The sequence below is a fragment of the Callithrix jacchus genome, chromosome 11 (genome assembly GCF_049354715.1).
Source record: "Callithrix jacchus isolate 240 chromosome 11, calJac240_pri, whole genome shotgun sequence".
NCBI lineage: Eukaryota > Metazoa > Chordata > Mammalia > Primates > Cebidae > Callithrix > Callithrix jacchus.
In genome coordinates this window covers 10,307,169-10,330,420 of record NC_133512.1, presented here as the reverse complement: position 1 = coordinate 10,330,420, position 23,252 = coordinate 10,307,169, and the positions used below count along the sequence as shown (strand labels likewise).

The window sequence follows — 23,252 nt, the reverse complement described above, 5'->3', positions numbered from 1 at the left end:
CAGAATGCCTCTCCCTCTACAGAGGATCACAGTTCCTCATCAACAAGGGAACAAGGCTTCATGGAGAACGAGTGCATTCCATTAACAGAATCAGGCTTCAGAAGATGGATAATAAGAAACTTCTGCGAGTTAAAAGAACATGTTGTAGCCCAATGTAAAGAAACTAAGAACTTTGAAAAAAGGTTTGACGAAATCCTAATGAGAATAGATAATTTAGAGAGGAATATAAGTGAATTAATGGAACTGAAGAATACAATATGGGAACGCCGAGAAGTATGCACAGGTTTAAACACTCGAATTGATCAAGCAGAAGAAAAGATATCAGAGGTCGAAGACCAACTTAATGAAATAAAACAAGAAGACAAGATTAGAGAAAAAAGGATAAAAAGGAATGAGCAAGGTCTCCAAGAAATATGGGACTATGTGAAAAGACCTAATTTACATTTGATAGGTGTATCTGAATGTGATGGAGAGAATGAATCCAAGCTGGAAAATATTCTTCAGGATATTATTCAGGAAAACTTTCCCAACCTAGCAAAGCAGGACAATATTCAACCCCAGGTAATACAGAGAACACCACAAAGATATTCCTCAAGAAGAGCAACCCCAAGGCACATAATCATTAGATTCACCAGGGTTGAAATGAAGGAGAAAATACTAAAGGCAGCCAGAGAGAAAGGTCAGGTTACCCACAAAGGGAAGCCTATCAGACTTACAGCAGATCTCTCAGCAGAAACCCTACAAGCCAGAAGAGAGTGGGGGCCAATATTCAACATCCTTAAAGAACAGAACTTTCAGCCCAGAATTTCATATCCAGCCAAACTAAGCTTCACAACTGAAGGAAAAATAAAATCTTTTATGAACAAGCAAGTACTCAGAGATTTTATTACCACGAGGCCTGCTTTACAAGAGCTTCTGAAAGAAGCATTACACATAGAAAGAAACAACCAGTATTAGCCTTTCTAAAAATATACCAAAAAGTAAAGAGCATCAACATAAAGAAGAATTTACATCAATGAATGAGTAAAATAGCCAGTTAACATCAAATGGCAATAACCCTAAATTTAAATTGACTAAATCCTCCAATCAAAAGATACAGCCAAAACCCAACGGTATGCTGCATCTAGACCCATTTCACATGCAAGGATACACAAAGACTCAAAACAAAGAGATGGAGAAAGATTTGCCAACCAAATGGAGAGCAAAAATAAATAAATAAATAAAAAGCAGGAGTTGCAATTCCACGTCTAATAAAATAGATTTTAAAGCAACAAAGATATAGAGGTAAAAGGATCAATGCAACAATAAGAGCTAACGATCCTAACACCCAGATACATAAGACCTATAAAGAGACTTAGACTCAACGAGACAGAAAATTAATAAGGATATCCAGGACCCAGACTCAGATCCGGAACAAGTAAACTTAATAAATATTTATAGAGCTCTCCACTGTAAATATACAAAATATTCTTTCTTGTCAATACCACATCACACCTACTCACAGGTTGAAGTGAAATATCAATCGGCCATTATTAATACCCATTTTTTAGAATAAAGCAACATTTCCGTTCTCTCTCCCTCTTTTTCGTCCTTTCTTCCTCTCCTTCATGCCTTTTTTTCTTTCCTTCTCTCCAAAAAAAAAGAAAAAGTAGAAAAGAGTAATTAAAAAAATAGAAAGGTTAAATAAGACCTAATGTTTGACTATAGTGAAAACAATTTGGTTGTACATTTTAAAATAATGAAGAAATTAAAATTGGATTGTTTGTAACACAAAGGATAAATGCTTGAGGTGATGGATACCCGATTTACCCTGCTGTGATTGTTATGCCTTGCATGCTGTGTCAAAATAGCTCATGTGACCCATAAATACATACATCTACTATGTACCCATAAAGTTTTTAAAACTTTAAAAATAACTTTATTTACAAAAACCGGCCCACATGTGATAGTCTGCAGATTCCTCCTATAGCATATACTCTTCAAGTTAAGGCTCCTGCCACTGTGTAAAGTAACAAAATAATAGATATTAAAAAAAAAGATGCAGGGTATTTTTACAAGATTTCTAGAGTATGCTAGAACCATAGCTTCTTTAAACTTGCATGACCCTGTAGAAAATCATATAAATAAGATGTCCCATTCTGATGACTCTGGAGGGGTTTCTAACCCCATGTAATATGCCTATGAGACCAGAAAAAAGATTCCTAGTACTCCATGAGGTGATGCCATGAGGAACCCGCCCAGCACGTCCACAGTAGGGCACTGTAGGGTGGCACTCGTTAGATTCCACTCACAGCAGATCATGGCGGGCCACAGACTGCCTGGCTCAAGGCACGTTGCTCTAGACCCTCCTTGTCAGGTTGCCTGGGGTGGCCTCAGAGGCCACCAGCTCATTTCTGGTGTCACATCATCCATAGGCAGAAATAGCAACGTTGTCTGAGTTAGGAAGTCAGTCTGGGTTTGTAGTCAGTCCAGTCTCCCACAGTCCACTGAGCCCAGGAAAAAGGTCTTGCAGGTGGCATGAGAGTGATGACTGGGGAAGCCCCATGGTGGGAAGAGACAGTGATGAGACCTGGGCCGCCTCTCTGCTATCTCACCGGAGTGAGTTCCTTGGCAGTCGGAGCTCTCCTTCTCTCTCTCCTACTCTCTCCTTCTCTTGCTTGAGACCGTTCATTTTCTAGAAGCTGGATGGTTATTTTGGTTGTAGCATAGTGGATGCTGTTTAAGGATATTCCCGCTGATGGCAGATGATTGAGTGGGTTTGAGGGGACTGGCCCTTCCTGCAGGCAGGGCTAACCCTAATGAAAGAAAATCATCTCTAGCTCTGGTGTAGAGTAAATTCTAAGGCCAGTGTACAGACGACATCAGGATTTAAATCACCCATGAGGACTTCTGCACTTGGCGGTTTACTCTTGCACTGTTTCTGGGGCACTTTCAGACCATTCAAGTATCATTTGGTGAATTACTCCTTCAGGGCACCAACTGAAGGACTTTGATCTCTCTTTTTTAATCTGTAATTTTTGTATGTAAATTTCAAACCTTAAAAGACAGTTTTCCAAGATGGCATCAAGAGATCTGATAGCCTGAGGATACTAAAACTATTTCTTGGGAGAAGGATGCAACTAGAGATAAATCTCCAAGTGTGTTTCTCAGTTGTGCTCTGGCTACAGGTCTTATGATCAACCCAGGCTGTTAGGAAGAGAACTAAAAATCAATGCCTCTCGTTCCTAATGAGACCCTTAATGGTCGACGCAATGACAGCCAGTGTGAAATGGAATACTGACAACTCTACACAGCACAAAGATTTTTGCTATGCATTTCAATTTAAACATGTGTCAAGCCAATTACGTATTTATAGGGTTTAAAGACTATTCCACTCAAGCCTGGGAGAATACACACTCTTTAAATCTCTGTTTCCTGTAAGAGGACTCGGGTACAATAGTCAAACCTCTTGCAGGTCTGTAATAAATCATCTTTGCAACCATAAGCATGTACAGTTGACTGCTTACCACTGCTCCGCAGACCCACCCCCACCTGGCAGAATTTTAATTCCCTCAGTAAAATTGATTCCACCAGTTCTGCACATTATTCTCCCTGTCTTCCATTTAGCCCGTTAGTTTGCTGACAGTAGAGTACACAGCACTTAGCAGCTGGTTTGTGGAGCCATCAGTCAGGAAATTGTATGATAAATAGGAGGTAGCCAGGTTTCGTGGCACTTCCTTCTGCTTCAGCAGTTTTTGCCTGACTTTGGAGAAGTCATCATGTGGTGTTTTGTCAAGGGCCAGGGCAGGAGATGGCTGTGGCGCGGTAACTTATTACACATACGCTTGAGTTATGATGCGTCACAGCTGCGCTGCTCATGTGTAAATAATAACCCGTGAGCTGGGTAATTATGGCGACTCTGGCGACAAGGGCCTGTTCTTGTCATGTGGGTTTTCTTGGACAGCATTTTGGGCTGGTGATGGAATATGCCGCTGAGCCACCTAGAAACGACAAGCTGAGACGCCAGCAAGGCAAGTACTCAACGTTTGAGGATTCAGGAGTGTTTTTCGAGAAACGTTTTAGGATTGATGTCATGGGATGCCACATATGTTACAGGACATGCTCATGCTGCTTTTCATTCTTCATTTATCCTGTTAAGCTATGGTCGAGCACGTCTTGAATTGAAAGAGGGGTGTTCCATTGCATTTTCCCAGAAAGTGGCTTAAGAGGTGTGATTTCTACCAATAACCAACAAAAGGTGTAATTGTCCACACAGACTTCAGCAATCTAGGAAAAGTTATTTTAAATTTAATCAAGAGGGGAAACGTAGAAACAGTGAAACGCTTAAACCAAAACCAGATGTCTGGTCAAATCAGATCATATCCATTAATTTTCTGTTCTTTATTTAAATCTAATTCTCAAATGCAGAATTCATAAATTTCATTGGGACATAAATTGATAAATTTCATTGGGACATAAATCAAACAATGTTATAGGACGCATCACATACTTTCAGTCAGGATTAACTTTTAAATTCACAGAACACCATGGACTCAACAGTGAGAAATGACTACTTAGTGCCTCAGTAATTGTGTTTCATATTTTCCTCTCAGATTTATTTTTACAGTACTAGGTCATTTTCTTCTTCTTTTTGAAAGAGGGAAAAAGGGTGAGAGAGAGAGAGAATTTGAATCCTGAAAGAATAATTTCTTGAAAATGAGAAGGTGCCAATGTCTTTTAAATGTTCATAACAGCATTGTAGGTTTTCCTCGAGGAAGAGAATTTTATATTTGTTGGGTACACACTTTTCGTTTTATGGGGTTAATTGGTTGGTCTTCACTCCGTACACCTAATCACTGGAACTTCACTATAACTACTCATTTAAAAGATAGTGACTGTTACTTCCTGGATATATGAGGCATATATTAAATGTGGAATAAATTAACATATTTTGAGCCCTATGTATATGAAAAACGTGGATTTGTACTTTGTCATAATTCCTAGTTTCACCCACATAGCGACATCCAGGTACAGTTAACACCCACGTATCTGGTGGAGAGGATTTCATCATGCAGAGCACAGCCAAGCTCCATGGGGTAAAGAAGTGAAAATACCTTCCAACTCTCACATGGTTGTCAGTGTCCCTCAAAACAGATGCATAAACTGGTGCATGTGAGATGCCCCAAGGAAGTAGCTAAGACTTTATGAATGTTGAATTCACACCCTGATCTAGTGGGTTTATTTCTCTGATTTCCAAGAGCAGATGATGTGTATTAAGTAAGAAGTCTGCGGGCCATACATGTTTGCATCGGCAGCGGTAGCTGAAAGGTGTGGAAGAGAAAGAGCCACCCCCATATTTCCTGGCCATCCACCCTCACCGGATTTCAATCTGATTGATTTGGGTTTCTTTTAAAGTTAAAATCAGGAAACCTTCACTAGTATATTCAGGCTTTCAAACTAGTGCCAACGATGACCCCACTTGATTTTATGTTGTTTTAAGAAAGACGAATCATTTCCTTTGAAAATGGTTAAGTAAGATGGAATCTTTGGTTCTACAGAGGGTGGCTTTTCATTGTCACTATGGCTGAGTTGTCAGCAGCAATGAAGCTCCCAACATTGCTGAATAAAGATTCAACTTAAACTTTCAAACTTAGCAAATCAACTTTCAGTATTTGCATTACAAGAATAATACCTGCATCCTTTCATATGATGTACTAAGTGGTGAACTTAAAATGTAATCAGTTTTTATAGGGATTTCATAAAATGTATAAAGTGTGATAAAGGATCAGGTCATGAGTCGTCCCTCACCTGTTGCGTTTTCAGCATTGTTGTGTATCACAGTACTGCAGTGACAATGATACAAGATCAAAGTGATTCCTTCCTCCGTCCCTCACCTGTTGCGTTTTCAGCATTGTTGTGTATCACAGTACTGCAGTGACAATGATACAAGATCAAAGTGATTCCTTCCTCTCTCCATACCACCCAACCCCTCCTCCCCAGTCTTATGACAGTCACAGAGTGCAGTGAGTAATTGACATTTTCAGTACAATAGCCCTCTTGGAAGTTTTCTAGATTCTAGGCCTGGTGGTCACCTGTAGAATTGCAGCTTTGGGTCCTTCCCTGGTAGACCACAGAGCTTCTATCAATGCTATGCTCATTATTTTTTACTCTTACTTAATTTCTTTTCTTCATAAACAGAGTCTTAGATTTTCGAGGGCAGCAAAGACAAAATCGAAACAAGGGAAGTAATGTGTTATAATTTTAAAAACACGTTTGTTATGCTTATATTCTAGCAGTTTCTTGTTGAAGAAAATTTGGAAAATAGAGTAATGGATAGGGAAGGCAATCAAAACCACTTGAACTCAACATTACACACATCTAAGAATCATCCACTCTACCCCGTTGGGACAGTGGTGTTGCTGACCTCAGGGGGTGCAGCCACCTTCTAATGTGTTTGTTTGGCATGTCCTCCCAGCCTCCTGCACCCCGTGGGGATGCTCTGTGCATTCTTTTTTTTTTTTTTTTTGAGACGGAGTTTCACTCTTGTTACCCAGGCTGGAGTGCAATGGCGTGATCCCGGCTTACCGCAACCTCTGCCTCCTGGGTTCAGGCAATTCTCCCGCCTCAGCCTCCCGAGTAGCTGGGATTACAGGCATGCGCCACCGTGCCCAGCTAATTTTTTGTATTTTTAGTAGAGACGGGGTTTCACCGTGTTGACCTGGATGGTCTCGATCTCTTGACCTTGTGATCCACCCGCCTCGTCCTCCCAAAGTGCTGGGATTACAGGTGTGAGCCACCGCGCCCGGCCCTGCTCTGTGCATTCTTAAGTGGTCCATCAGAACCTGTCTGCGGAGAGGGCCCCCCTTGGAATCGCCTTTAGAGCCTGCTACCCTCAGCACTAGGGCAAAATAACTGGAAGCCATTCTGAGGCTTGTTGGTGTACACATCAGTCCTTTCTGGGCAGGCTCCCAGCATGACCAGCGTGGACCCATCACATTTGAAGAATGTGTCCTGGCATATTTGCCTTCGTATTAGTCTCATAGCCATGGAGTCCAATCTCCGGGTTTTGGATCCATTCATTTTGCTTCTTGAAACTTGGGAAAACCTTGACTCATCATTCATGCTTCTAATTATAAAATCTGTTAAAACTCTTTTCAGTTTTTACAGTGACTTACTACTTGTTTTTTAAGAAAAGTAGAAGTTTATTTTCAGAGACAACGGGTGTGAGTTTCTAGGCCTAAGTGGGGAGGGGAGAGCAATTTTTAAGGAAGAGCACACACCCAGGAGCTCGGGAACCTGGAGCGGTGGACTGCGGAGTCATAAACAGGAAGGGGGCTGGGGCCAAGGTGAACGTGAATGCTAGCTTCAGAGGAATTCCCTGACTTTTGTTTTAGCTCTCTCTCTGTGTGAGTCTGAGTGGGTCAGCTCATCTCTTCCACGAGGCTGCACAGCATTTCTCTGGCCGGGGCATAGATTTGCTGCCTTTGTGTGGGGGCCGTGGAGGCCTAACCCAGGTCAAGAAGGAGGGGAATATGCATTTAAGTTAAAAAAAAAAAAAAAAAAAAGAAGCATGTGTACATGCATATATATATCAGCCACAGATTCTAGCGAGCCTTTCCATTCTTTTTTTTTTTTTTTTTTTGGCCAATCAGTTTGAGCTTATGAGGTTGCTCAGGTTAGCCTTGAACTGATGACCTCACCTTCGTGAACGCCATGAGCTCCGGCGGGAGCCACTTTGGACCCCGCCTTTCCATTCTTAAAAGCATCATGAGCATGGGAGAAATGAAACTAGTATTTGTATTACAGTGTCTTTGTCTAAAACTTGACAGTATAATTGCATTTTTCAAATCAGTGTGTTGTAATTCGTTCCTCTTGGCTTTGTGGCTCCCTTCGTCCTTCTCCTATGGTCATTCTGTCTTTCAAGATAGGGAGCCGTGCCGTGCTTCTCTTGCTTTCCCGTCTGGGTTTTAGCTGCAGTCAGTCACAGGCTCTACGTTCTCAGGGAAGTGCAGGCTCTACTCGCTCAGTCATACTTCTGTAGACCCTCACATAGCCTTGTGACCGCCTCAAAGAGTTCTTCCACAAATTCTTAGATTAAGTGTAAGTAGTGAAGGTATAATGGTACAGCAGTGTTGCTCTGTGAATCGGAATGCTGCTTGGAAGTGTTCATTTGATACAGATTGGGTTCTTTTTTTCAGATCCTCCTCATCTTTTCCCTGCCTTCCATCCTCCTGTACCAATTGATGCCAGACATCATGAGGGCCGTTACCATTACGATCCGTCTCCGATTCCTCCATTGCATATGTAAGTATTAACACTTTCCTCATTAATGAAATGAAACGAGATACTGGCTTTTACCATCTCAGGACGTTTTGTTAATGGCACATCCACTGGGCTTTGAAGATGTGGTAGAAGTGTAAGATTTACTTTTGAAATATAGCAAGCCTGTCAGCTCGTGGATTCACTGAAGCAAATCCCTGCCGCTTCCTGAGGAATGCCTGTCACACTAGGTAACCGACAGATATTTCCTATATATTTTGCTGACGTGTGTTCTGTGGGCTGAAAATACTAAATTAAAAAGTAAAAGCCTAATGGAAATTTACCCTCAGAATATGTATTTGGTGGACATTAGGTTTGAAGTTTTCTTATGTTAAAATTTCTGTAACATGAAAGTCCTGTTCTAGGGATTACAATGAACTGTAATGAAGTTTTTATGGTGAATTTTCATAGCCCCTGTGTAAGTACACCAAAAGTCACTTGATTGATGGGAATGTCACTCAAACAAAATGGCAAATGTGACTGAGCACAAGGTTTGCAGAAAGATAGAAGGAAAGAATGCTGGTGATAATGTACATTAGGAAAGGAAAAAAGAAAATCTCTTGGAAATAAATACCATCTTTCTTGGTTTGGAGGAAGTAAAGGATGGTGGACTCACAAAATAAAATAGTATTCTTTTGTAGTACTGTCCAGGAAACTGTCATGTACTATAATAATTGGAGCCACTCTCTGGGATGGACTGTCCTTTGCCAACAGCCTTGATATATACATTTAGTCAAATCTGATCATGACCCATTATTCTGAGACAGTAAAGTTAGAAAAGCACAAATAATACTTTGAAGAATAACGCTGGTTATTCAGATGGTAGATTGCATCTCCGTGGCTATTAGTTACAGCTGTGTAATTACATATTATGCCAAAGAAAAATGAAGTTGTTTTAAAACAAGTCCTCCTCTGTGAACAGAATTAATTGATATTAACAATCCTAACTACATGCCCAAGTACACATATAATATTTTACCAACAGTTTTTTGGATCCATCTCCCATTACTGAATTGTAATTTCAGAGCAGATTTGCCTGGAGGGAAGTAATAAATCTGTGTTGCAGACTTCTATAAGCATTAAAGGAGAAGTGGGTATTATGGAGAGAGAATGCAGAAACTTGGGAGTTATTCTTTGACTTTTCACTGGAGCACAAGTAAGTATTTACAGGGTTCTGAAGCCTGCTAAAAATATTCTCAAATAAAACCAAGAGACCAATTAAAAATTCCCTATACAAAGGGAAGGAAATTCCAAGTTCAGCCTGAAACATGACATGTAATTGACCCCGTTATACAGAGGTTTTATGGTACAGATGTGACCACATGCATCTCAGATGAGGCTCTGCCCCATGGTTCAGAGCATGCAAAGGCCAGATAGGCCTTGGAGACATGGCTGGCTAATTCCTCCCAGACTGGAGCCTCTGTGATGTAGTTAATTTAAATCAGATTTTTCTATGGAATTTTGGAGTTCTTCAACGATGCTCTAGAGAAATATTTTAAATGAGTTTATATGATATTTCCTCCGCATTCATTATAGTTTTTCTTGTAATGGAATTCAAATATGAATTCATCAATACGAATTTCATGTCTTGGTTCTATGGCAGAATATAACAGCAAACTCTCCTGTAGCCCCCGCTGTGTGTTCTGAGCCCTGCTTGCTGACCTGTGTTGGCCCATGATGATAACCTCACAAGACAAGGCAGGTCACATCTGGACCATCCTCACAGAGGGAGTTGGGGGAGTCACATTTCCGGTGTGACTGTTGAGCTGGGTTTTCTTTGGATTTTAGTTCTTCCTGCCTTTTTAGCCAAGCTTTGGATACTTTCGTAGCATCTGACTACATTATACTCTAGTGGCCTAAATGGATAATTATCAGAAAGATTTATAACGTAAAGCTGATGGATCATCCTGAGCCTCAAAAGAAAGTCCTGAAAGGTTCCTAGAGGGAATATCATTGCTGCCAGCAAGAGAATGGTGAGCTGATAGGTTTGTGGCCTCCTGGGACTGCCTGGTTTTGGTGCGTCCTGGCAGGGCCCTGGGTGGACCGTATGCTTATGAAGTGGGCCCCAGGAAGCTGGGCATGTCACACCCCTGGGTCTTTGTGATGTGACATTCTCTCTGCATTGGTCTCAGTGACCTTCCCTCTCTGCATGGTGAACTCCTGCTTATAATCATCCTAAAGGACTAATTCAAGGGCCATCCCAGAGACTGTTTTTATAGCATCTTATATGTAGCTTTATTGTGGTGCTTTTCCTCTTGCTTGGCGAGTCATTGTTAGCAGTCACGGCTTCCTGCTAGTTTTGGAGGCAGTGCCCTGCACTTGGTCAGGCGCTTTGTAAAAGGTGCTCAGTGGACACTCACATTGGCCCAGTCTGGGAGATGGGGGAGGAGCAGTCAGAGAGCTCAAATTCCTGTTCTTGTGTTGCCACTCACTTGTGCTGTGAACTCTGGCCACTGAAGTTTGCATGTGCTGGTTTCATTACATGGAGATGAAGCTATCTGTTGTACCTAGCTCTTCAGAGCGCAGGGAGAGTTCCATGAAATAGTGTTCACGTAAGCACTCTGAAAAGCACAGAGCTCTAAACAAATGCTGAGGGTTGGCATTCCAGGCAGTCGGGGGCATGAAAAATACTGGGAGTTTCTATTCTGCCCTTGCTCAGTTATGAGTCCCTGGGTTGCTCTTGCACCTTCTGAGGTGTGATACGTAGACACCTGTGATCACCTTGAAAGTGGAGGCTAATCTAGGCAAATGTGACTTGGTTACAGAAATCTTAAAAGCATGTATTTGCTGAGGGGCAAATCAGTTACCTAGGAAAGTAAAATCACTTCATCCAGAATTTGAATTCCAAACTGTTTGCTATATATTTGTCTTACAGAAAATGAGATCAAGGGAAGAGTACTGTTTTTGCAATAAATATTTTAATTATAAGAAGACAAAGTTTGGAGATAGTCTCATTATTTTGTATACACAATTGTTCTTCTGGTGCCAGCTTTAAAAATTAAATTACGAGTCTCTTAAAAACAAGGATTTGAGTTGATGGAAATGCAGACAGATCTCTATTTAGAAGAAGGGCAGGCGCTTCCATAATTATGCTATCATATCCTATCATTAAAGATTCTATTGGAAGAGGTTTATAAATTGCTCCTCTTTTTAGATAAACCACCCTATATTAAGGCATCAACGATATGGCGCAGAATTAAATTAAAATCTCATAAAATGAAATATGTTCCGTATTAGCTGTTTGACACTTAATTTGCCTCTGAATGAGTAGAGGAAATCACAAATTAACCTGCCTTTGTTTTCCCAACCATGGCTTATTAGGTGTTAGAACAACTGCAATTACAGCCTAATAATAACCACTAAGCCTTATAAATATGTACGGAAATGCGTCGGTTTGTATGAAAGAACCCAGTTTGTTAAATGGAATGCCTTTAGCTTGCCCTGCTTGTCCTTACAGTGTTACCCACAGTTTATGCTTAGGTAGTGTAGAATGAGTATAGAAACTTGAATGGATTTCATTACAGAAATAATACTATAATTTATTGGCACTTTGTTTCTTAACTCAAAATTATGGATTTAGACTGAGAACTTCTAATTAGGACCTGGAATATAAATATTCTTGTTCCCTGAGTTGTCACGTAAAGATCGTCTTATAAAATGTGCAATTCCTGCATTTCATTTGTTTAATTCAAGTAATTTGAAAATTAAGAAACATTGGATATGAGGAATCTTCCCATTTCTTCTGAAAGTTATTCACTGAATTCACCAGGTCTTAGGCCCAGTAGACAACAGAAGTGTTACTCTCTCCCTCTCTCAAATCAGTTAAGAGACTTGTTAAGGTAAATCGCAAGAAGTAGAATGTTTTAGAGAAAATATCAGAGTGAGTCTGCTATATTACTGAGATTATTTTGTGCATTAATGAAAGAACCTGAGTCTCTATACACACAGTCATATTTTGTGTGTGTATTTTTACTTCTTGGTCTCTGTAGTTCCTGGCTTGCTGTTGACATCAGGGCTGGTCCTTCCCTAACTCACGAAGGCACTATTGTAGTCTATGGGAACAAATGATGCTAGGATAAAAAGAAGTACTAATTTTTAAAATTTCACTTGGAAATTCAGGCAATTGGCATTTTATCGCCCACTACCCCAAAAACAATTACATTGTCAAGTGACTGCTTTCCACAGTAATAATGAAAGTACTTTCTCTCTTGCATTTTGAGTGTGTATTTTTTGTTTCTTAGTGTTAGAACTCAATTAAGCATGCTTCCTTTTTAGAAGTAGATGTGGTGTATTTGTGGAAACCCAAATTATAAAGTAGCTTTAAATTACATTTGATTTCATTCAGTCTGGACTTTTCTTGGGAAAAAGAAATTTAGCCCTTACGTACAACCTTTCTGAGCCAAGGTTTTCTCATTTATGGACCAGTATGAATTGAATTTTGAACTGTCCTTCTGTTTCATACTGAGATCTGCAATTCATTTTCCAAAGCTGGGTCCTTGGTTACTAATCCATTGCAGTAATTAAGCCCCACCGATCTTGCCCGTCGAGCTGTGAGCTGCTCCTGCTTTGTGCTGTGGATATGAGCAGTACTGCACCCCAAGCCAGCTCACATAGCGGCTGTTGCATTTCACCATCCACTTTACTAATCCACTTTCGAAAACCAGCTTTTCTTCTTAGGGAAAATGAGCACTCATGCTCTGTTCTGTTCTGTCAGCTCTTTTTATTTTTCTTTGTTGAGTCAATGTGGCTCCTTCAAGGCTGCCTGACACTCTCTGGAGTGAGTAAGGAGAGCTCCACCTAAGTAAGGAAAGCTGTTCTTCCCGCTAAAAGTGGCCCACCTCCCTTCACCTCGGGGAGAGGACTCAGTACATGAAGATCACTAATATCAGCTATGAGATAGAGTGCACTGGAAATAGGTAAGGCCTCGCCCCCATAATTATGGCTGCCTGTTCGGAATGAGAGCAGGGAGATGAGAGGCAAGTTTGGAGTAGGAATAAATACATTTCTTCCCAGAGAGAAAAAGCTCTAAGAAAAGACATATCATTGGTAAAAGCTTAGAGAAGGAAATAGTAAGTAGATGGCCAGGGCTACTACTGAGTTTCCCTCTCCCAAATTTAGCACATTGCTTGTCCTGGTACTGTCTTTACTGAGAGCTCATATACTTATTCCAAAGGAGCCTCTTCAATGTAGCTACTTACTTAAAACTATGTATTAAGCCTGTACAGGTAATAGTGATTTCTTTCGTTTCATTTTCAGGAATGTTTCCAGTAAAATATGGAGAGTTAGCAAAACCTTATAATTATACTTGGGGGCATAACTAGTTTGGAATATTTTAGTAGTGTAACTTAAAATTAACAAAGGAAAGTTCTTTCCACCCCCAGTATTTGTACTTTTACCATAAACATTATGGAGACTAATAAAGTGTAACGACATATCAAATTACAAACTCTAGGAAATACTGCAGCAAACATTAACATACTCCTCACCCTTCCAGAAAAGAAAAAGAAAACATGAACTAAATTATAATGACATCTCTCAGGGTGAAGACTATCTGTGTATTTCTTTGCATTTACTAGGCTGAGCCCATGCTCTACATATAGTAGCTCCTAAATACATATTATCTTTAATGATGATAAAAATGATAGGTCCCTGCTATTCCCATCATTTTCTTTTGTTTTTGCTCGAGTGTGTCACCTCATGCCAACAAGCTAGGATTCTACTTTTGCCAACAAGCTCAGTTACTACTTTTGATAGAAGAGTTATCATGTCAGATGCTCTCCACTGTCAAATGGATTTCCTGATATTAAGGCAGTTACTGGTCCCCTTATGTGACTGAGTACTATTTAATGTGTTGCTGCTTTCCAGATCCTAACACATGGAATAAAAGTGAATGAAATTAGCCATCTTAAATGAACAATTTAAGTACATAACAATATCAAAGATAAGGGCAAAAAAGAAATGGACAATTCGGATGGAAAAATATATAATCATGACCATAGCTGACATTTTTGAGTGCTTACTGTAGGCTGAGCACAATGTTAAAGACTTTATGTAGTCATCTCCTGTAATACTTAAAACAACTCTGTGCTGAAGTTATTATTGTTGGTTTCATTTTAAAGATATGGAAACCTTGACCCAGGCATCAGACTCCACACCAGTGAAAATGAAGACCACAGACATGGCTGCTCTAGTTTCTACTTCCTGGTTGAGCACAACTATTTCTAACAGCACCTGATAGGAAGTTTTCAGTGTTACTGGCTGTCATTTTCTTCTGCACATTCCCAAGGTCGAAGTACGACAGGGTGTGGGAAGAGCCATTAAAAGCCATGTTCAGGCTTTTTGCCCTAATATGCCTGTTGATTAGCCCAAAAATGAGATGCTTATTAGCCTTTGACTGTAGAATGTATGACACTAAACAACAGAACAGTTCACATGTTCAGCCACAGGAGTGGTTTGGTAAATTGTGACTCATCACCTGGGTGGAGTGTTGACCAGTACTTAACAATCACATTTGAGAAGACTCTATTAGAACATTGGGTGGATAATAGTTAGTGATTATAACCGTAGACCCAATAGAAGGGAAGCGATGTTGGACTAGATCACAATGTGTATCTGCCTGGAGCCTTCTTCCTTCAGATACCTATGGCTTGCTCCCTCCCTTCATACATTTCCCTGCTCAGTTTCTCCTTCTCAGAGAGGTCCTCTATGAACAACTCTCTGAAACAGGGATGGGCAAACTATGGTCTATGGGCCACGTATGGTTCATGGCCTGTTTTTGCCAATAAAGTTTTATTGGAGCACAGCGACACTCCTTATTTAGTATTATCTATGGCAGCTTTAGCAATGCAAGGGCAGAGTTGAGTAACCGTGACAGAGAATATGACCCGAAATGCCTGAAAGATAAAGTCTGCCAACCCTTGGTTCTCCATCCTCACTCTGTACTTCCTTCTCTGCTTTCTTTTTCTTTTTCTATGAGCAATGCCACGTGTCATGTTTTCTACTTTGATGCTTTTCTACTGCCGTTCTTCACATATTTCACTGCATGTCATGTCAAACCAAAAAATAAAATAAGCCTTATTTTCTGGTTGTCATTTCTCATGATTAACTGAAACAATTTAAGGCCTGCCTCATTTTCAAGAACTACTTTAGGCCACCTAGATTCATAGTTTCCTCATAGATATAAAAAGATGGTTGAGTTTCAGTTCCTAAATTTCTAAAATTTTGATGAGCTGGCGCATAAATCCAAATTCACCAATCCACGCTTTACTTTGCATTAAGAAACAACCACAAAACAGATAAACTGTACTCAAAGGGCAGATACTCCTTTCTGTTTTGCAGTATTTCTAATGACTGAAATATTGAATTTGGTCCTTAGTTGCAGAGAAAGCAGGCCCTAATTATAGTGTGTATTCAGAGAGTCTGAGCGCCAGCTTCTTGGATAAAATTCCTGTGTTCTTTGTGCTGCGCTCAGCAGCACGGTCCCGGGAGCAGATATTGACTGAGGTATTCAGGTTCACTGAACCGGAAGCCGCCGACTCTATAGAGGCTGCTGTCAAACCTGTTGCGGGGGCCTGGGAGGTACTGGGCTGTAACAGACTTTTTTCTTTGAGTACAATGCTTCCACTCATGTTAAGCCTGGCTTCAAAGAAAACAGAAATTTACTGTCGTCATTTTATTTATTTTTTAAAAATATGCGTTTGAGAAAATCGAACTTTAAACAGAATTTGTCCCGATGGGAAGATACTTTGAGGTTAGTTTTATAGGATGAACACTCCCCAAACTGAAGCTGCCTGCAGCCCTTCCTATGTGGCTGTCTCTCCCTCGCTTAGGTAACAGAGCCTCACTTTTTCCACCTCAACAAAGACATGCCATTTCCTATAGCCACACTGCAAGCTGAGTTCATTTCAGACCTTTCCCCGGGGAACAAAGGCCAATGACACAGGGCTGCCTGTCACTCATTGTTGTTATTGTTGCATCCCCATCCCTGCCCCGGGGAAAATCATACGTCAGAAAATAAAACGTTAGCAGATATGTTTCCAGGAACCTGCTTGCTAACTTTTTGAATATTAAGTAACACATTACCAAGATGTTTGCATCTTCAGTGAACCAAGCACACTAAACACACTAACAGGAGAAAGGAGGAGAGAGGTGGATTTTGAAACCCATCCTCAGAGTCCTGAGAAAAAGTAGGGATGTTTTTACAGATAACTTATATGGAAACACGTTTGAAAAATGCAACCTTGGCCGTTTTTCGTTTTGATGTGGTCTTTGTGAAAGGCGGACCAGAGCAGAAATGGCATGGTTATGTTACCATTCAGTGAAAGTTAACAAGGTGGATGGCTTGCTGGCCCGTGTTCGTCTCCTGTGCTGACCTAGCTAATTTGGTGACATTGCATCAATTTTTATAACTCTATGTTGAAAAACATCAAGTGCAGTGCTAGAAATACACTCTGCCTCTTCTCTCTTGTGTGTGCACATGTGTGTACAGGAAGAAAATAATGCAGGGAGAATGGTCACAGTGGCAGGAACTGCCTTAGAGCATGTGAGTGCATTTCCAATGAAGATCCAAGTGAGAGTCTGCAACCCAAAGCCATAGGTTTTCTAAAATCCCATCACCTAATATTTTGGCATATGCAGCATTTCACGTGTTTGTAAGTGACGGATATTAAAAACTTCCGTATGCAACTACAGGGAGGTTACACATTCACTAAAAGGAAGTTCTCAGTTGAGACTCTTACAGGGAGCAGAAACCTAGCCCCAGACTAAAAATCTGAACTAATACCAAAATGAATTGTGTGTACAATTGCCCTTGAAGGCATTCTTTTTTTTTTAAGTTTTTTTTTTTTTTTTTTTAAAGGTTCACCTGTTACCTCATTGCCAGGCAGTACTTGTAAATTGTTCCTAAGGAGCCCTGTGCATACCATGGCCTAGTCCAGTACGGCCGGGATAGCCAGTGCCCAGCCGAAGGGACACAGTAAATGATTCCCTCAGGCCTTACAAGGTTAATACGTCTTTCATTGTGTGGGAACGAGTTACACGTGAAAAATGAAAACTGCCAATATTCTTCTAAATACATTAAAATAGTATCCAAATACTGCCAAGTTCATCATAAGTGAATAGTATCTCTATCACCTGTTGGGGGGTGGGAGAGGGATGCTCTAGGAGTTAAACTAATTGCCTCATTTGCAAAACAAATCACCAAGCCATGTTGCTTGAATATGCTTTACATTTTTTTTTTTTTGAGATGGAGTTTCGCTCTTGTTACCCAGGCTGGAGTGCAATGGCGCGATCTTGGCTCACCGCAACCTCCGCCTCCTGGGTTCAGGCAATTCTCCTGCCTCAGCCTCCTGAGTAGCTCAGATTACAGGCACGCGCCACCATGCCCAGCTAATTTTTTGTATTTTTAGTAGAGACGGGGTTTCACCATGTTGACCGGGATGGTCTCGATCTCTTGACCTTGTGATCCACCCGCCTCGGCCTCCCAAAGTGCTGAGTGATTACAGGCTTGAGCCACCGCGCCCCGCCTGCTTTACATTTTTAAGACAGCATGGAAATAAACATTTCCAGTTTACTAAAATGCTTCTTGCCTCTGTTCGAAGCAATGTCTGGTTCCCCCACAGAGCAAAATCCCCATATTCCTAGCGCCCATTGTTGTCACCATTTACTATGCACACTAGGGAAAGTTTTCAGGAACAAATTTAGAACTGTAAGTCAGTAACATAAGCAATCAACCCTCTAAAGGGGACTCTGATTTTTCATATGTTATTTGCCAGAGATATAACAGATTAATAGTAGAATTACGTTGGATTATGTTAATGTTTTTCTTACTTACCATGTTGTATTTATTTAAAGTAAGTGTTTTATGTTATTTTATATATCTTACTATGTTACTATCTATGTGTATGTACCCATACAGCGCTCACTTCTGTCTGTGTTCCTTGTAGTACTCTAAGCCTGTCCTTGGGATTAGTCAACAAAAGACAGCATGGTCTTCCATCTTAAAGGAAGCAGCCAAGACGGTGAAAAGAAGGTCAGCCTCAAGTATTTTAATCTTGTTTTAGTGATCAAAGTCATTTCAGGGCTGCAGTGATACATGCAGTCATCGGATTGAGAGACGAATAGTCCAAGCCAAGAGTCCACTGGAAATAGAATTGTGAGGCTGGAGCTGAGAGCAGAGGGGCAGCCTTCTTCCGAAAGCCATGCCAGACTCCATTCTGCACGATTGCAGATGTTGTGTACTGTTTGTGAGAGAGAATTTTCAAAGTGTAAATCCTTGAGCATTTGTGGAGTCTCTCTTCATCTTCTGGAATGTAGGGAGCAGGTGGTGGGGCTCTGACTCAGGTGGTGGGTGCACTTCCAAAGGCCTTTTCGTGATCTGACGTGCAATCCAGAGGTGCACTGCACCATATTTAATTTGTGTTAACCTCCCCACCTTTCCCCATCTTTTAACCCAGACAAAATAACCTAAGTAACTAAAAAGTTACTTAGGTTATTATTAGCGGTCGTTTCTTGGTGTTTGTTGGAGGAGGAGTTGAGTTGGAAGTTGGGAGTTGAGCAAGTTGAACTGGAAGGAGCGAAAAGTAGAGTCCACCCCCTCCGCCCTGAGTGTATTGGAGAGAAACATCCTTCCTTGGTCTGTTTGCTTTGCAAGGGTGTCCTTTGATGAGGGCTTTGTCCTCGGCACCCACTGAAGTCTCAGTGCACTCAAGCTTTAGAGAAGCCTGTTGGCCCTTCTTTGTTTTCTTTGTTGAACTGTTTATTTTGCTTTCTTCCCATGAGGTTCCCTGGCCTTGCTCTGACAACGCTTTTCTGCATGAATTACATTCCTCCGAGCCACAAGTCTCCTAATTCTTCCAGTCCATTTGATGCCGGCCTGCGTGATTAGTCCATGGCTTCGATCCGCTGTGGGTCTCTGCCAAGCAGAGTGCTTGCTAAGTGCCCCTAACGTGGAGACGTAAAGACATTTTTTAACCTCATTAGTGAGGAGAGTAGTGCTTCATTCTAGTTTAATAACGTGGCTACTCTTGAATCATTACTAGCCTTAAAATCAGTGAAGGAGGCTACTGAGTCATTTGGTTCTTTCAGTGGGAGTAATACTGTTGAAGGGGGGTAGCTCAGGCTGTTATGCTCAAGCCCAAGTTAGCAACATAAATCCTCCAGTGCAGGTGACGGGGAGCCCACTAGCTCCGGCTGAGTTAAATGTACATATCTAAAGAATGTCAGTTCAATTTGCACAAAATGCATTGCCATATGTATAGAAATAATGAACAACAAAAACAAAATTATTCTAGTATCTTATAACCATTACATTTTCTTTCTTTTTTTTTTTAAATTGCATTTTAGGTTTTGGGGTACATGTGCAGAACGTGCAAGACAGTTGCATAGGTACACACATGGCGGTGTGTTTTGCTGCCTTCCTCCCCTTCAACCATTACATTTTCTTGTACATATGTAATTTTTTGAAGTATGGTTTATGACTGGGACAGAAAGGAACAACTTATAAATTATGAACAATGTTTTCTACTGTCTACTAACAAAGAGTAAATATTTTATTCTCTAATGCATTGTACCCTCAATGTAGATATTGGTAAAACATTGTGATATCTCTTAACGAAATTCAGCTGACTTAAAAGCAAAATTCTTATAAAGGGTCCATTCAGCTGTTTTTGCTTGCCTTTTTTGTGCGTGAGAATCTCGACTCTAACAAGCAGGTGGGGTGGTTTGTAGCCAACCCAGGGTCTGCATTTATTGATAGTGTACCTGGGAGAACTTTTAATAATAATTTGGGGCTTCCAAAAATAGGACCAAAAAATTTGTCTGGAATGATTGAACACACAGTCTGTGATGAAATTGATACAATATAAATACTTATTTTTAACACAAAAGCTGTTCCTTAAAGAACTGGAGAAGTACCAAGCAGTGTGGTCAGGGCCTGGTTTCAGTGGTATCCTCTTCTTTTCTTGCTGGGCTTGGCTGAATGAGGCTCTTGGTATCTGGCATCTGTGAGCCCCAAGTATGGCTGCGCATCACTGGGGCACAGACTTTGTTGTGAGGGTCTCTGCCAGTGTTCCATTTAGCAAATAAACACTTGACTGTGCAGGATCAAGCTGCTTCTTCACAGAGGGAGGATTTATCATGAAGATGAGAGTTAAACCTCTTTTGGCTAGAAGAGGCACTTCCTGCTTGGAGTGGGCTCTGCAAACAGATCCCCCAGTGAGCTGAAATGTAGCTTCCATAATACTTCCTGTGTAACACAACTAAACATCCCTCATGGGTGGGACTGGATTATGGCTTTGCTGAATAGTTCCTCTGAGTACACACCTTCCCCACCCAATAATATGTTGGTTACATTCACCCATGACAATGCTATTTGCTTGGGTTTCAAAGTGTAATTCCAGAAAACTCAAACATAGTGCTGTTGGCACATGGCTTCTAATGATCCTCTTTGTAAAACTAGTTAATCAGTTGTTTTCATAATAAATGTAGACCTCAGTGAGGTTCCGTTCTCACCTCTGCTACAAGTTAACAGGATCCTTGAGCACTTTCCTTCACTTCTGCAGGCCCTGTTTTCATGTACAAAATAAAGTAGTTGGATTAAATGATCCTTAAGATTCCTTCTAGTTCTTAACATCTCATAATTTGGGAAAATTTAAATTTGTTCATTGTTTTTTTCTAGTGTGTGGACACCTACAAAGGGATTCCATTAAAATACTACAGCCCTCAGACAGCATGCCCACATGCCGTTTTTTTTTTTTTTCCTTCTAAGCCATAAAGTTTCTTGCCTGTTCTTTCCTTATGTGAAGCTCTGCTAAAAAGTCTTGCCTGAAAGCTGGTCATACCTCCCTCATTACTCTTTATACTCTCCAAGTGACACTTTGTGTATACCACAGCCAACAGCCTGACCTGCCATGACACTACAATTTGAATGTCAATTTAAATAGGTTCCTTTTGGAAAGTAAGGTAGCTAGAATAACCATCCCATCCTTTTCTATTAAATACATCAATAATGTTAAAAATAACGTATTTAAGCATATATATACACGTGTATTTGGTATGGGGTAGTTTTTCTTTGTGTTTAAAAGTGTAGACTTAAACGCATAGACTGAGTTTGAATTCAGCTCAGATATTTACTGTCAGATTACTTAATCTGTCCAAGCCAGTTTCATCATTCAATCCCATTTTATATCAAGGATTCAGCAAAGGAGCATATATATAGCACTTAACGTGGTGTCTGTCACAGCATAGGTATTTGACAAATGGCAGAATTGCCTACCACATATCTATCACCATATTTAAATCATTATTATAAGAGGTACATCCCTTTTTCCATCTTTTAACATCTCTGAAATTGGGAATGTATTTTACAATCTATAGGGTTTTACAATTGCTTATTGGTGAAGTGGCAGTCAGGAGGAAGTTCCCAGTATCTTTTAATAAAATGATTTTACTTATATTTCCTTTTTTTGTGCATGTGGTAGAATGATATACACTTAAAAAAATCTATGTCTGAATAATTCTGAAAGTGCTCTTTTAATAAGTAAAAGCCAAAAGTGTTAGGGAACCATTATCTTTTTTTAGTGGCATCTGAAACAATTTTACACCTTTAGATCAGTAACGTCTTAGAGTTAAGGATATATAGTATGTCATATGTATTATGTGCATGTGTACGTATGTATTCAGTCAAAAAATTGATTCTTGTCAAGTTTTTTTCCCCTGAGAGCTTGGCCACATTTTCCTAACTGTGACAGTAATGGGCCTCCTTGCAAGAATGTAAAGTTAAAAATGTAAAGAGAATATTTTCAAAATGCTATTGCTGCCTAAACCTTACGAAATGAAAAACGAGCACTTCTTCAGCTTGGAACAGTTTATAAAGGAGGAAAGCATGTGTTGTGTGATGGTTATGCCGGTGTATTCGTGCAGATGCATAGCCCAGGCTCTGAGAGGGTAAGACTTCATGATTAATGGTGTTTATTCTTGACAGAAGCCTCCTTTATTTATCTGCAATACAGTTTAGCGATTTTATCAGGCACCTGAATGAAAAATATTCAGTCATACCAATATTGCAGTGTAAATTGAGTAGAGTCACTTTTTATTATATCTTTCTGCCTTATCATCTGCACAGTAATTTTCTAGCAGAGGTTTGATATGGAAAGGCTGGATTTAGCTGTACTTGACACAAAGCCTCTTCAATTTCCCCTAAAAGTTCAGGCTGCTCTTAGAAATGTGTGTGTGTGTGTGTGTGTGTGTGTGCGCGCGCGCGCGTGTATAATATATAAACCCTCTCTCTTATCCAAGCAATTTCAGGATTTGAAAGAATAAAGATAAAATGCACAAACCTGGATGGGAGAAATGTTGTTAATATAAAAACATCTAATAGCTGTGAAGTCACTGGCAAAAGCTCCTTTAGTGTTGAAGCTGGTGGCTCAGTACTGAACCTTTTGCATGGCTCTGTGGTCCCACTTTCTTCTAATCAATCACCGTCCAAGTCTAATTAGCATAAAGCCAGACCCTATCATTTCTCCTGGGAGTAGTATCAAAGTTGAAGACCACGGTGGCCCAGAGAGGACATCAGCTGCTGGAATGTCCTCAAGATGCTGTTCTCAAGAAGGGAAAAAGAAGAGTTCTCATTTGTCGGACGCTCAAATGATGGATCACTAAATTTTGAACAAAAGTTTATTCAAGCAGCAGACTTTATAACATGGTCAAAGCTAAGCAATGGCAGACAGGGAAAAATGGTTTGAATCATAGAAATCATTGGATTTTAGGAACAAAGGAGACTTTTAACCTTGTGAGTAGAATGGAGATCATCTACTCCAAAGCTGCTCGTTTGACAGATGAAAACAGTGAAGCTCAAAAAGCTGTTTTTGGTAAGACCCTGGTTTTGTGCACAGGTGTTCCAAGAGTAATATGAACAAATAATTCTTGCACATCATTTAGACATTTCTGGTCAGATT

The 23,252-nt window shown here is 40.4% G+C and overlaps 1 protein-coding gene across 7 annotated transcripts in view; it reads left to right on the top strand.

Moving 5' to 3' along the window:
* The window catches only part of GLI3 (GLI family zinc finger 3), a 284,194-nt gene that overhangs the window by 155,203 nt on the left and 105,739 nt on the right, over positions 1-23,252 (top strand). For all 7 annotated transcript variants that reach the window (XM_054237018.2, XM_078342254.1, XM_078342256.1 and 4 more), the window contains one exon: positions 8,178-8,283. In XM_054237018.2, coding sequence (XP_054092993.2) covers positions 8,178-8,283 — 106 coding nt within the window. The remainder of the gene's footprint in view (positions 1-8,177; positions 8,284-23,252) is intronic.